Source organism: Colobus angolensis, unplaced genomic scaffold (assembly GCF_000951035.1).
Source record: "Colobus angolensis palliatus isolate OR3802 unplaced genomic scaffold, Cang.pa_1.0 Scaffold137, whole genome shotgun sequence".
NCBI classification, from domain to species: Eukaryota; Metazoa; Chordata; class Mammalia; order Primates; family Cercopithecidae; genus Colobus; species Colobus angolensis.
This window is the reverse complement of record NW_012114455.1, coordinates 5,416,970-5,432,710: the sequence shown is the minus strand read 5'-3', so window position 1 is coordinate 5,432,710 and position 15,741 is coordinate 5,416,970. Positions and strand designations below refer to the sequence as shown.

General features: G+C 42.9%; 1 protein-coding gene across 1 annotated transcript in view; it reads right to left on the bottom strand.

Annotated features, from left to right (window-relative positions):
* TMEM45B (transmembrane protein 45B) overlaps window positions 1-15,741 on the bottom strand; it is a 44,058-nt gene that overhangs the window by 3,827 nt on the left and 24,490 nt on the right. Inside the window, exons 2-3 of the mRNA XM_011934674.1 lie at window positions 3,009-3,194; window positions 860-1,066 (exon numbers count right to left, since the gene is read on the bottom strand). Coding sequence (XP_011790064.1) covers window positions 860-1,066; window positions 3,009-3,186 — 385 coding nt within the window. The 5' untranslated portion in view covers window positions 3,187-3,194. The remainder of the gene's footprint in view (window positions 1-859; window positions 1,067-3,008; window positions 3,195-15,741) is intronic.

The window sequence follows — 15,741 nt, the reverse complement described above, 5'->3', positions numbered from 1 at the left end:
ACTCTTCAGCATTTAGGAAGTTAGTTTACGTAACGTTACAGGCAGCAAACCGATGCGAGTAAGTGTATTTCGTATGTTAGGAGTATAAAGCAGCAGGGGATTGTATCTTAAAATCTCTCTGGAACCCATGGTGGGTCAGTATAGGATGGGCCGGCTGAAGCATGTTGCTGACTCGTAACAGACTGTGTGTATACTTGAAATTCAGTTTTGCCCTCAACCTTTTTCGACTTGCCGAGGTACAGAAGTGAGGTTGTTAGATGACAAAATGGATTTTCATACCCCAGTCAGTGTGAGTCATAGTGGGAGCGCGCCCCTAGCAGCGGGGTGGGTCTCCTGAGACTTACAATGGAGGCAAGACGGTACCTCCCTGGGTGAAGGGTGCAGTGTGCTTTCGCTTCACCAAAGGGATGTATCCCCTGCATGGGGGCATTCAACCAGCTGGGGCATTGTGTGCACACGCATGTGTATGTGCACACATCCATCCACACTGAGGAGTATGCACGTGCGTGAGCAGGGACTGCTGGCGGCAGTGGGATGGCAAGGAGGACTCCTGCAGTGTTAACCGGGGGCTTTGGGAGCTGCCTGCAAGCCTCAAAACCTTCATGGGCTACTTTCAGGAATATGCCACCTGGCCCATCCAGAGCGGAGCACTAGGTCCTGTTCAGGTTTTGGCAGGAATATGCCACCTGGCCCATCCAGAGCGGAGCACTAGGTCCTGTTCAGGTTTTGGCAGCCCAGAGATGTGGATTTTCTGGGAAAGGTTATTATATTTGCAACATTTCTGGTCTTTTGTACCCTGATCCTTCATAAATATGGCTTGTCAGGCTATCCTTCCTCTCCATCCGTTCCACAGAATTACCTTCCATGAATACTGCCACAGCCATAACCAGTCTGTCCACCCCCAAGGGAACGTGGCTGACCAGATAGGTGAGCATGTCAACAATTCCTGAGACTGCGAAGAATAGGTACATGGTGCTGTGCTGCCAATTCATTAACTTGATCCAGTGGTTCCCATGGTAGAGGTGCAGGTGGGGCCCATCTGGAACAAACTGCTCTGCCAGGATCCCTGCAGGGAAATGAGAATGGCTGTTTTAGAGGGAAGAGTAACTCCAAGACAAATAGCAGCAAGAAACAACCCAAAGGCGAGAATGAAGCGGAGATGGGGTGAGGTGAGGGCGGCCTGCAGGTTAGCAGACCTGCTTTGCTGCCTCAGGTGCAGCTGCTTCAGTATAAAATAGGGTGTGTGCTGAGTAACCTGTGTAGACATCTTGCCATTGTTGTTCCTTTTAGGGGCTTGGGGTTGAGGGTAGAAGAATCAGCGAACGCAACCAGATCCCCAGGAGGTTTGTCCAGGAGTGGAGATGAGCAAGAATCATCACTGAGGTCGGAGTGTGGCTGATAGAATAATCCCTGGGCTTCCCTGCCAAGTGAGCAGTGAAAGAAATCCCAGACAGAAACAATTAGGTTGAAAGCAGAATCTGAGCAGAGACACACTGGTGATGAAGATACCTGTACATGCCAAGGGAGGCAAGCGGCTCCCAGGTGCGTGTCTGCAGAGCTGACTTTGAGTGCGTGTCCTTCCTGGGCACAGAGCCAGCTCTGCAAGCCCTGTGCCCCTCCCAGCTCTGTGTTTTAAAACACTGGGTAAACAAGGCAGAGGCCCCATGATGTGGGCCAGAAAATGACGAAACTGCGCCACAGGATAGCTCTTTGTTCTTACCCCTTCTACTTTTATACCTAATTTACAAGGCAAAAGATTTGTTTTTATGTCTGGTACCCAAAATGTTCTTGGGGAAGCCTAGAAGAAATCCTCCATGATGACATTTTGGACTCTGTTCCCCAGATATTTGTTTCTCAAGCCAGATCCTTTTTGAATTCCCACACAAAGAGTCGAGGAGTTGTGGAAATGACCCAGGAAAAGTCCCAGTGATGCTAGAATGGAAGCCCTGTGACAGCAGAGACTGTGTGGTTCCCCAGTGTGTCTCCTACGCCTGGAACAGTGACTTCCTGGCATGTGGTAGGCGTGCCAGAGAGCTGTTGAATGAGTACCATTTTCACCCAGTCAAGGGACCAAATGCTGTAATTGTCCTAGCTTTATTTAGGCAAAGGTTGATGCTGTCCTGACCCTTTAAGCCGCAGGTCCCTGTCACTTCTCACGGGAAGCCTCTCTGATGCGTGAATGGTGAGTGGGGAAGTTCGGCAGGATGAGGCCAACAAAGCTCTGTAAAGCTTTGCTTCCTCCAAGAGAAGCCAGCGATGTTGCTTCACTCTCTCCAAAAAACCACAGGCCACTGATGACAAGTGGTGATTGTCAGTTGCAGATTAAGACCCCTCATTCCCCCCAGGTGGGGCTGGTCCTGAGGAAGAACACCTGTTACTGTCATCCTGCTTATTCTTGGAGGGCCCCAGTGGAGCGGAGTGGATGCAAAGGAAACAGTGGGAGTGGGTGGATCTTGTTGGAATGGGGCAGAGTGAAGGAAATTCCCTCTCCAACAGCTCTCTGCTGCTTTTTCTCTCCCACTGGCTAATTTATTAATCTGCATAAACTCTCTCTACGCGCTTGAGACTTGAGGATGAGGATGAGCCAGTGGGTTGGGTGTCAACTACTGTAAGGATCTGGAGGGAGAGACGACTGAGGAAAAAGGTGATTTTTCTACTTTGTCACAGCTCAGGTACGTGAGCCCAATCTATTTTGTTTTTTTCTCTTTGTATTTGTGTCCGATCTTTTTCATACAGTGGGTGTTTTGCTCCGACGACTTTCCACACCTGCGTCCTTGTTGACTTGATGGTTTTTCACAGCGTGCTGTGATGTGAGAACCGCCAGCCGTTCGTATTATAAAGCTCTGTGCGCAATGGATGTTATAATAAAATAGTCTAGTGGCCATCTGGAAATTGTTGCCCTATTATCTCCGCCAGTGGAAACATCTATTTCACAGGGCTCAAAACACGAATTAAAGGTTCTGGGGATGAGGAGGAGATACCCTGGACCAAATGGCCCCTGCTCTTACCGATGACAGAAAACAAAGTCCTGACTGCGGCTTCAATGATCTCCAGACGCCGATAGTAATGCAGTGGGCTGTTCTTCCGTGTGTGGCTAAAGTACTTCAGTGGGTACTTCACTGACCAGCACAGTCCAATGATCAGGAAGAAACTCCCAGGGAGCGCATGGCCCTGGAAATTTGCCATCAGGACACCTGAAAAATTAGGGGAAGGCTGTTAGGTGACTAATGAAGAAGGCAAACAAATGTATATTTTGGCAGGAAATACAATATGTGCCTGAGATTGCAAATCATAAGCCACGTTAAGAAGGATCAACACATTCTCATAAAACAAGCCTTTATGTTACGTCACTGGAGTCTCATCTGTAAAGTGAGTTACATGACCAACTGGACTCCACTGTCTGTAATGCTTTAAACATGTGGGCAAAATAAAAGGATGAGGGTGGGGAAAGAGGAGGATAGGTAAGTATTTATTGATCTCAGGTAGAGAAACCTTCCAGGGCATAAACATAAAGGGGGGGACTAGAAAAGAAAAATGTTCAGCGATATAAGCATCTTTTAATATCAGGGACATCAAAAGGCAAACAACAAATCAGAAACATGTTTGTAGCAGCTGTATGGTAAACAGCTATTACATTAGAGTCTTGACAAATTAATAAGAAAAAGACCGTAGGAGAATAGGCAGAAGACATGAACAGATGATTCACAAAATAATACAAATCATAAATCTCCCAGAAATTAGAGATGTACAAACGAAAGCACAACATCATTTGTCACCTAACTGGAAAATAATTTTAAAAAGTTTTGGTGTGGTGGTCTAGTACAAATGAACATGGTCAATATGATTCACATTTTATAAAAATCAGCATAATGGTGTAAACATCACTTTATTCCAAAAATTTTCGGGCATGGTTTGCTTGTATCCCATTTACAGTAGCATGAGACTATAGCTAGGATTTATTCAGAAGTAGATTGATTATTTTCCTCACTGGCCTGGGTGGTTACCTAAAGAATATATAGGGTGGGAGAAAAATACCAGTCGTTGGTGATTGCTATGGTTTGAATGTGTCCCCTCCAAAATCCAGGTGTTGCATTAAGAGAAGGGGACTTTTTCTTTGAGACAGAGTTTCACTCTGTTGTCCAGGCTGGAGTGCAATGGCGCGATCTCGGCTCACTACAACCTCTGCCTCCCCAGTTCAAGCGATTCTCCTGCTTCAGCCTCCCGAGTAGCTGGCATTACAGGCACCTGCCACCACACCTGGCTAATTTTTGTATTTTTAGTAGAGACAGAGTTTCACCTGTTGGCCAGGCTCTTCTCGAACTCCTGACCTCAGGTGATCCACCTGCCTTGGCCTCCCAAAGTGCTGGGATTACAGGTGTGAGCCACCACACCCCGCCGAGAAGAGGACTTTTAAGAAGGGACTAGGCCATGAGGGCCCCTCCCTCCTGAAGTAGGAGTAGATGCCCTCATACAAGGGCTGGCTGGAGGGAGCTGGCACCCTATTTGTCCTCCTGCATGTGAGGATGCAGCCCTCAGCAGACACCAGATGCTGGTGCCTTGATCTTGCACCTCCCAGCTTTCAGAACAGTGAGAAATAAATTTTTGTTCTTTATAAATTACCCAGTCTGTCGTATTCTGTGATATCAGCACAACAGGGACTAAGAAACTGGTACCAGAGAAGTTTATAACATTTATAACCAGGTGTTATAACAAATATGTAAAAATGTGGGGGTGGCTTTGGAACTTGATAATGAATAGAAGCTGGAACAGCTTTGAAGTGAGTGCTGAAAAAAGCCTGGATTGCCATGAATGGAGCATTAAGGATGATTCTGTGAGGGCTCAGAAGAAGAGGAGAGCTGTAGGTGTGGGATATCAGCTGTGGGGAAAGCCTCGTTCTTCTTAGAGATGGCCTAAGTGGTCATGAACAGAATGTTGATAGAGATACGGATGGTGAAGGGAACTCTGATGAGGTCTCAAACAGAAATAAAGAACAAGGTATTGGAAACTGGAAGAAAGGTTATCCTTGTTATAAAGTGGCAAAGAACTTAGCTGAATTATGTCGTGTTCTAGGACTTTATGGAGGGCAGAACTTAAGAATGATGACCTAGGATATTTGGCAGAAGAGATAGAAAGCAACAAAGTGTTCAGGATGCTGTGTGGCTTCTCTTAACTGCTTATAGAAAAACCTGAGAGGCCGGGCGTGGTGACTCACACCTGTAAATCCCAGCACTTTGGGAGGGCGAGGCAGGCAGATCACCTGAGGTTAGGAGTTTGAGATAAGCCTGACAAACATGGTGAAATCCCGTCTCTACCAAAAATACAAAAATTAGCCGGGTGTGGTGGCAAGAGCCTGTAATCCCAGCTACTCAGGAGGCTGAGGCAGGAGAATCGCTTGAACCCGGGAAGGGGAGGTTGCAGTGAGCCGAGATCACGCCATTGCACTCTGGCCTGGGTGACAAGAGCAAAACTCCATCTCAAAAAAAAAAAAAAGAAAAAGAAAAAGAAAAACTTGAGAAAAGAGAAATGATTTGAAGGCAGAATTTATCATCAAAAGGAAAGCTGAACGTCAATATTTGAAAAACTCTCAGCCTAGCCATATACAAGATAAAAACGTATGTGTAGGAGAGAGAACCACGGGTATGGCCACATGACCGATAAGGAGATTAGTATGTGTAGAAGGAAGCCAGGTGCTAGTTATCAAGACAATGGGAAAATGACCCCAAAGGCATTTGGGGCTGCCTTGGTCTTTAGAGGTCCAGAGGGTTAGGGCCTTGGGGCAGAACAGTTTCAGGGGAAGGGCCCAGGTGCCTGTGGGGTCTCAGAGATCACTACCCAGGGCCACCTTGGTCTCTGCTTCCCACATTCCGGCAGAGCATTCCTCAGTCACCCTAGCTGTGGCTCAAGCAGGACCAGGTGTAGGCTGGGCCACTACTCCAGAGGGCATAAGTTATAAACCTTGGTGGCATCCTTGTGGTGCTAACTCTGTAGGTACGCATACTGTATGAGCTGTGGGAGCATGGCTGCTTCCACCTAGATGGAAAGGATTTCTTTGACCTCAGGGCCCAAGCAGAGATTTGTCACTGGGTGGAGCCACTGCAGAGAGCCCCCCAGTAGGCCAATACTTAGGGAAGCCTTGGAGGTGGTATCACCTGGAACCTTGGGGGCCCAACACCCATCCCAGTGTGTCCAGAAGGTGAGATGTGGAGTCAGGTAACATTATTCTCAAGCCTAAGGTCGAATGTTGAGTTTTGGACTCACTTGAGACCTGTGGTTACTCTTTCTTCCTTCCTGTTTCTCCCTTTTGAACCAGAAACATCTGTCCTGTGCCTGCCACACCATTGTATTTGAATCAAAGTAGGCAAGTCATTTGAATTCACAGGCTCACAGCTAGAGAGAAGTTTGCCTCAGGATGAAATTTATCTCAAAGTGAATGAGTCTCTCTCATACCTGATTTAGATAAGATTTTGGACTTAGATTTTAAAGTCCCTGTTGGAATGATTTAAGTCTTTTGGGGGCAATTGTGATGGAATGAATGTATTTTGTATGTGAGAAGTACGTGAATTTTGGGGGACCAGGATTGGAATGCTATGGTTTGAAAGGGTCCCCTCCAAAATTCAGGTGTTGCCAATGTGATAGTATTAGATGTGGAGCCTTTAAGAGATGATGAAGACATAAAGATTCCTCCCTTGTGTATGGGATTAAGCACCCTTATAAAGGGCTGGATGGAGGGAGTTGGTTCCTTTTTTTGTCCCTTCTGCCGTGTGAGGCTGCAGACTTCAACAGATACCACAGGCCAGTGCCTTGATCTTGGACCTCCAAATCTTCGGAACTGCGAGAAATAAATTTGTTCCTTATAAATTACCCGTTCTGTGGTGTTTTGTTACAGCAGCACAAGCAGACTAAGGCAGTGATCTAGAAAAGACCATCCTGGAATGTAAAGCATCTCCCGTCTGCACAGCATATTCCAACCTTGGACACAGACCCGCCTCTCTAGCACCAGCTACATTGTCAGGGCTGTTTCACATCTTACACATTGACAAGAACTTTCACAAGCTTTAAAAAAAAATGTTTACAGTTTTCAAAAACTCAAATCGTATTAAAGGCTTATAGTGAAAAGCAACAGCCTCATGTTCTATTCCTCCTCACCCCCATCAAAGCCACTTTCAACCCTTTCAGCTGTTTCCTCCAGTATTTACCTGCACCATTGTAGTTGTTGGGCTGGTGCAAACATAATGGCAAAAACCACAATTACTTTTGCACCAACCTAATACTTTGTGCATGCGGCCATTTGTTAATTCATCATTGTCAGGTATTACCTATCAACTTCCTGGAGCTCTCTCACAGCCTCTCCCTCCTCCCCACCCTGCTATTTTCATAGCAGTTGCATTATACTCACTTACTGAAATCATTAGTTTCATTATCATGGCTCTGTAAATCCAAAGTCCTTACCAGGGCCATCTCTTTGATTTCTCCCAGCACTCATCCCTTGCCACAGTGGATCCCTTCCATTCCCTTAAATGGCTCAGAACACTCCATTCCTGCTTCAGGACATTGCACTGTCTGTGGCTTCTAGAACAGTGTTCCCACAGGGAGCCAACAGTTGTCTCCTTCACTTTACTCAGGTCTCTGTTCAAATGCCACTGTATTCCGTGACTACTGCATGTAAAATACAGGCCGGCCCCACTTTTCAATCTATATCAATTTGTAACTTTTCTGTAAAGTATGAATCACCATGTGATATTGCAGACTGATTTTTTTTTTAAGCATCTGTCTTCATCCACTAAAATGTGGGCCTCTGGAAAGCAGAGATTTGATCTATTTGCTTACTGTGGTTAGTCCACAGCTTACTGCAGGGCCAGATACAGAGTGAGCACTCAGTAAATACTTGTGGAATGAATGAATGCGGATCCAAGTATTGTATTATGGGTGGTTATGTTTTCTCTAACACTGTTTTTTTTTGACACGGAGTCTTGCTCTGTCGCCCAGGATGGAGTGCAATGGCATGATCTTGGCTCACTGCAACCTCCACCTCCTGGGTTCAAGTGATTCTCCTGCCTCAGGCTCCCGAGTAGCTGGGATTAAGGATGGCGCCACCACACTTGGCTAGTTTTTGTGTTTTTAGTAGAGATGAGGTTTCACCATGTTGGCCAGGCAGGTCTCGAACTCTTGACTTAAGGTGATGCACCTACCTCGACCTCCCAACATGCTGGGATTACAGGCATGAGCCACCGCGCCTGGCCTAACACTTTTGTTTTATTCTGGGGTTAATCATTGCTTTTTATTTTTATCACATGTTTATCTTCCTGAATATCGATCACTATCTTTTTCCTCAAAAGAGCTAAAAGATCTGTCAAATGTTGACCAAATTAAATTCTAGACATTTTAACCTCAGATAACTTATTTCTGTTTTATTCCTAGAGACCTGTTTTGAGAATCTTCTCTTCGAAATTGAACTGGTTGTCTGTCCTCCTGAAGCATTCTGCACCATCTTACAAATTCCCTTTGCCTTTTGCTTGTTTTCTGCCCACCCTGCCTTTTGCTGCAGCTTCCAAAAAAGCCTTTTCCTTGTTTTGGATCCCCTGTTTCTTGGATGCCATTTATTTTTCTTTCTTGGCTTACTTCCATTAATATAAGCCCAGCATTCCCAAAACTATGCATAGAAGGGAGATTCCTTGAGAATCTGCATGGTTGACAATCTTTGCCTTTTTATTGGAATGGACTTATTTAGTCCATTCATATCAATGTAATTATTGGTGTGGTTATATTTACAGTTGTCATTTTGCTATTTGTTTTCTGTCACACATGCATTTTTTGGTTCCTCTGTGCCTCATTTCCTGCTGTCATTTATGTCTAACAAGTAATTTTAGTATACCATTTTAATTACTTTTTTTCATATTTTAAGTTATATATATATTTTTCCTACTGCATGCTCTAGTCTAGGGATTACAGTATGCATCTTTAAGTTACCGTGGTCTATTTTAATAGTATTTTAATTCTGATAAAATATAGTGACTTTGTTCCAATATATAATAGCTCTAATTCCTACCCCTTCATGCATATATAATATATATATACATACACTAAATGAGCCATTAATATGAATATATATGGACTAAATAAGCCACTCCAACAAAAAGGCAGAGATGTGTATGTGTGTGTGTGTGTACACATATATGTACATATCATATTTATGTTTGGGCTTGTTATAAAGTTTTTAAGTTTAAGATTTAAGAATATATAAAGTCTAGGTTATAAATTAACAGTGTGGCAATTATTTCTTGAAGCAATTTTACATTTTTCAAAGATGAATATATATATTCTTTGATATTTAATCACATATTTACCATTTCCAGTGTTCATTTATTTCTGTCATTTTAATAACTCTAAAATCCCATTTTCTTTCAACATGAAGGATGGCCTTTAATATTTTTTCAGCTTTATTGAGGTATAATTGACAAATAAAAATTGTATATACTCAGGGTATATAGCATGATGATTTGATATATGTATACATTGTGAAATGACTGCTATGATCAAGCTAATTAACATAGTTATCACCTTACCTGGTTACCTTTTCCTTTCCTTTGTAATGAGAATCCTTAAGATCTACTCTCAGCAAATTTCAAGTATACAGTTTATTATCATTACTATTATTTTTAGAGAGAGGGTCTCGCCCTGTCACCCAGGGTGGAGTGCAGTGGCATAATCATAGTTCACTGCAGCCCTGAACTTCCTGGGCTCAAGTGATCCTCCGCCTCAGCCTCCCAAGTAGTTAGGACGACGGGTGTGGGCCACCACCCCTGGCCAATTAAAAAATTTTTTTTGTAGAGACAAGGTCTGACTATGTTGTCCAGGCTGGTCTTGAATTTTTGGGCTCAGGCTATTCTCTTGCCTCAGTCTCCCAAAGTGCTGTGATTACAGACCTAAGACATTGTGCCTGGCCAGTATATTATTATTAATGATAGTCACCCTCCTGTCCATTAGGTCTCCTAAATTTACTCATAACTGCAAGTTTGTACCCTTTGACCAACATCTCCCCATTTCCCCCCCTGCTCCAGCCCCTGGTAACAGGCATTCTATTCTGTTTATGTCCAGTTTGTTATTTTAGATTCCACATATAAGTGAGATCACACAGTATTTGTCTTTCTGTGTCTGGCTTATTTTACTTAGTATAAGGTCTTCAAGGTTTATCCAAGTTGTTGCAAACAGCAGGATTTCCTTCTTTTTTTAAGGCTAAATAATATCCTATTCTATATATACACCACATTTTTTTTTTTTTTGTCCATTCACCAATCAATGAACACTTAGATTGTTTCCATATCTTGGCTGTTGTGAACAAAGCTGCAGTGACCATGGGAGGGCAGATATCTTTTCAAGATAGGGAGTTTATTTCCTTTGGATATATACACAGAAGTGAAATTGCTGGATCATAGGGTAGTTCTATTTTTAATTTTTTGAGGAACCTCCACACTGTTTTCTATAATAGATGTACCAATTCACATTCCCACCAACAGTATGTAAAGGTTACCTTTTTCCACATCCACACCAATCTTGTTTTGTTTTTTGTTTGACTTTTTGGCAATAGCCATCCCGACAGGTGTAAGGTAATATCTTATTGTGACTTTGATTTGCATTTCCCTGATGATTAGTGATGTTGAGCATCTTTTCATAAACCAGTTGGCCATTGTATGTCTTCTTTAGAGCAACATCTATTCAGGTCCTTTGCCCACTTTTTTTTTTTCTCAAAGCAGAAATTTATTGCCCACATTCTTTGACTACAATGCTGTAACAACAGAAATATTTTCTTCTACAAAAATCTCAATCACCTTAAAATTTTTTAAAGTCACTAAATAACTTTGCGTCAAAGAAGAAATCAAAACTGCAAATAAATAAAAGCAAATATTGGCAATGTATACAGTAGAACATATGAAATAGATTACAGTAAAAAATTCTTAAAACACAAAGAATCCAGGATGTGGAAAGCTGGGATGAGTATTACACCCTAACAGCAACGATAGCAGATAAACTACAAAATCATAACTTTTCCTAAACTCATTAGAGAACTGAGATCATAGGGCAATCAACAAGTCTAAAATGGGTTGGGCACCATGGCTCAAGCCTGTAATCCCAGCACTTTGGGAGGCCAAGGCGGGTGGATCACCTGAGGTCAGGAGTTCAAGACCAGCCTGGCCAACATAGCAAAACCCCGTCTACTAACAATACAAAAAATTAGCCAGGCGTGGGTGGTGCATGCCTGTAGTCCCAGTCACTCGGGAGGCTGAGGCAGAAGAATCACTTGAACCTGAGAGGTGGAGGTTACAGTGAGCTGAGATTGAGCCACTGCACTCAGCCTGTTGCCTACTTTTTAATAGCATTATTTGTTTTTTACTATTGAGTAGTAAGACTTTCTTGTATAGTTTGGATATGCGCTCCTTATCACATATATGGTTTGCAAATATTTTCTCCCAGTCTGTGGGTATCTTTACTCTGTTGATGGTTTTCTTTGCTATGCAAAAGCTTTTTAGTTTGATGCAATCCTACTCCTTTATTTTTGCTTTTGTTGTCATATCAAAAAAGAAATCAGTGCCAACACCAATGTCATGTACCTTTCCCTGCATGTTTTCTTCTAGGAGTTTTACCATTTTAAGTCTTACATTTAAATCTTTCATCCACTTTTAGTTGATTTTTGCATATGATGGAAGATAAAGATCCAATTTCTTTTTTATTTTTTTGCATGTGGATATCCAGTTTTTCCAGCACCATTTATTGAAGATACTATTCTTTCCTCATTCTTGTTCTTGACACCTCTGTAGAAGATTAGTTAACCTTATATGAGTGGGTTTATTTCTGTGCTTTCAATTCTGTTCCATTGCTCTAAGTGTGTTTTTATGCCAGTACTGTACTGTTTTGATTGCTATAGCTTTATAATATAATTTGAACATAGGAAGTGTGATGTTTCTGGCTTTGTCCTTCCTGTGTGGTTCTCTTTGTGTTTTTTAAAAGTCAGTGTTGGTTGAACTTTTTTTTTTTTTTTAAATCTGCAATTCAATATTTTTCATCAAACCTGGGAAGCTTTCAGTCATTACTTCCTTATTTTTTTCTCTCTCCCTTTTTGGGGTTCCCATTACATGTATGTGGGGACATTTAACATATCCCATGTGTGTCTGAAGGTCTGTTCATTTGTCTTCATTTTTTTCTCTCTGTTTTTCAAATTGGATCATTTCTATTGGTCTATTTCATGTTCACTGGTTCTTCCACTATCTCACAATCTGCTATTGTGCCCATCTAGTGAATTCTTAATTTTGGTAATTGTACCTTCCAACTCCAGAATTTCCATTTAATTCTTTTTATAGTTTGTGTTTCTCTATTTAGATTCTCTATTTGTCGAGTCATTTAAATCATATTTTCTTTTAATTCCTTGAACAGTTTTCTTTAATTCTCTGAGGCCAGGCACAGTGGCTCATGCCTGTAATCCCAGCACTTTGGGAGGTTGAGGCGGGCAGATCACTTGAGGTCAGGAGTTCAAGGCTAGCCTGGCAAACATGGTGAAATCCTGTCTCTACTAAAAATACAAAAAATTAGCCGGGCATGGTAGTGGGCGCCTGTAATCTCAGCAACTTGGGAGGCTGAGGCAGGAGAATCACTTGAACCGGGGAGGCGGAAGTTGCAGTGAGCTGAGATAGCTGCACTGCACTCCAGCCTGGGTGACAGAGGGAGACCCTGTTTCCAAAAAAAAAAAAAAATCAAGCCCATTACACTTCCAGCCCCTGTCAGTCGATCTGTGTGGGGGCTGGAGAAGGCCAGTTTTCAAGTCTCCCTTGCCGTTCACTTTTTGCTGGGCTCTCTCAGGTCTTCTCCATATATGCATAGTTTTTTCAGTCAGTCAGGGATGCGTGAAGAGCTCGCTTCAATACTTCTGTGATTCTCATTTCCAGAACCTCCCTGTTAAATTCCTGGTTGGCCTGCTGCTTGCCCCAAGTGGGGCTGCAACTTCAAGCTAGCAAAGCTGTGGATTTTCCCTGCTCATTTCCAGGTGTTCATTCCCATGTGAAGCCAGCAAAGCCAAGGATTTTCAGCCCCCCAGCCACTGTTCTCAATTGAATGTTTGTGTGGCAGCAAAGCTACTAGTTTTCATGGCCAGCCCCAGCTTACTTAAAAGTCATTGGCTGAGCTTGGGGGTGACGGGAGCAGCCACAGGCAAAGAAAAGCCACCATCTCCTACTTGCCTGAAGATCTATAGTGTTTCAAGAATAAATGCTGTTCAATTTTTTCCCGCATTTTGTCAATTTCCAGTTCTCTCTTGGTTTTGATAAACAATTTTGACTAGTTTTATATATTTTTTGGTTGTTTGTTGCTTTTTTTTTTTATACACAGAAAGGAATTGCCTGTCTCTTTGTGCTGCCATAACTGGAAGGCCTTCTCCTCGTTACTATTATTTTTTGAGATGGAGTTTCGCTCTTGTTGCCCAGGCTGGAGTGCAATGGTGCAATCTCGGCTCACTGCACCCTCTGCCTCCCAGATTCAAGCGATTCTCCTGCCTCAGCCTCCCAAGTAGCTGGGACTACAGGCATGTGCCACCACGCCCAGCTAATTTTTTTGTATTTTTAGTAGAGACAGGGTTTCACCATATTGGTCAGGCTGATCTCAAACTCCTGACCTCAAATGATCCACCTGCCTTGGCCTCCCAAAGTGCTGGGATTACAGGCATGAGCCACTGTGCCCAGCCTGCTTCCTTTTTAAACCCTCCTTTGAACATAAAAAATTTACATTTTTGTTTAATGTTTAACACAGGTCCCTTTTAATATCAAGTTTGTTATACTTCATTTTCCTAGGCAAAGGTGCAGAAAAACCAGCTTTGCAAATGTATGTCAAAACTGGCCACTGACTAACCGGCTTCCCTCCTTCCTGCCCTTCCTCATTTTTCTCAAAAGCAGTACCTGAAATAAGGCAGAGTCCTTGTCTGCCTCTATGTACTTGATATCGGCTTGTCAAGACCCACCCTTCCCTTTTACCTCATCTAAAATTCACACTAGTGGACAGCAGGGCCTGCAGCATGTCTGTAGAAATTTCTTTAAACTTATGTATGATTCATAGAAGACTGAGTACTTTGATTTGATGGGGATGGGCTATATTTCTTCCATTAACAAATTAATGGATTAGTTCATTAGATTAGCTACATTATGGAACACGTGGAGGAGATGGAGGATGAGTCAGTTTTAGTTACAGGAGGAATAAGGTAAACTAACTTCAAGTAGAACAATAAAAATTTTGACTTCTATATAATTTAGATAACCCATTATCTAAATATAGGCTAAGCCCCTGCTGTGGTTTAGCATTAAAAAAATTTAAATAAAATAAATATTAAATACAAAAAATTTAAGGAATGTGTTTTCTAATATACACAACTGGTGTGGGCAATATACAACAAAACCTTTCAATCTAAGGATTAACTTACAAATAGGAAGACAAATATCAGATAGTGCTTTTAGGCCAGGTGCAGTGGCTCACACCTGTAATCCCAGCACTTTGGAAGGCTGAGGCAGTAAGACTGCTTGAGCCCAGGAGTTCAAGATCAGCCTGGGCAACATAGTGAGACCCCTGTCTCTACTAAAAATAAATTAGCTGGGCATGGAGGGGCATGCCTGGAGTCCCAGCTACTTGGGAGGTGGGGGTGGGAGGATTGCTTGAGCCTGTGAGGTTGAGGCTGCAGTGAGCCATGACCACACTACTGTACTCCAGCCTGGGTGACAGAGTGAGACCCTGTCTCCAGGGGAAAAAAATAAGTGCTTTCACAAAGGCAAATTCCCCAACTTTCTTATTTCAATATATTTCCTCTTTTTTTTTTTTTTTTTTAATTTCGCATGAGATATGATGGGAGTGTGAGGGGAGAACTGAATGTTTTGGACAGGTAGTAACTTTGCCTTTCACTTTCTGCTGGGCTGTCTCAGGTCTTCCCCATAGATGCATAGCTTTTTCAGTCGGCCAGGGATGTGTGAAGACCTCATCTCAACACTTCCATGACTCTATTTCCAGACTCTCCCTATGAAATCCCTGGCTGATCTGCCGCTATGGCCTAGCATTAAAAATAGCAACCAAGCTGGCAACCAAGAAGACTGGAGGTTTGGGCAACTATTCCTTTTTATTTCATATCTAGTGAGCTCATTGGAAAAATAACACAATTTAAGTAAGAGATTTGACCTTATTTTCCTTGTACTTCTTGTTTTTAGATGATTTCCCCCTATCTACATTCTATCCCCCATTCTTCCCTCCCTCCCTCTCTCCTTCCTGGCAACAAGAGCGAACCTCTATCATAATACCACAACAGCAGGCTCATCCACGGATCTTATCAGACTTCCCGTTTCACTGCTACTCACATGAGTATTAAGCTCCATCTATGTCATCGCTAGCGTAGTCCTGTCTCTAGCATCACAGCCAACATTTTGAACAGCTCCAGCACGAGGATGCCCAGGGCCTTCTGTAACCACAGCCACCTCCCTCCTGTCCCCCACCCCTTCAGCTCCACAGTTGCTCATCCATCCTCTACTACTAACATGGTGTCATTTCAAAAATTATGTTATATAGGCCAAGTGTGATGGCTCATGCCCGTAATCCCAGCACTTTGGGAGGCTGAGGTGGACGCATCACCTGAGGTCAGGAGTTCAAGACCAGCCTGACCAACATGGTGAAACCCTGTCTCTACTAAAAATACAAAAATTAGCTGGGTGTGGTGGCACATGCCCG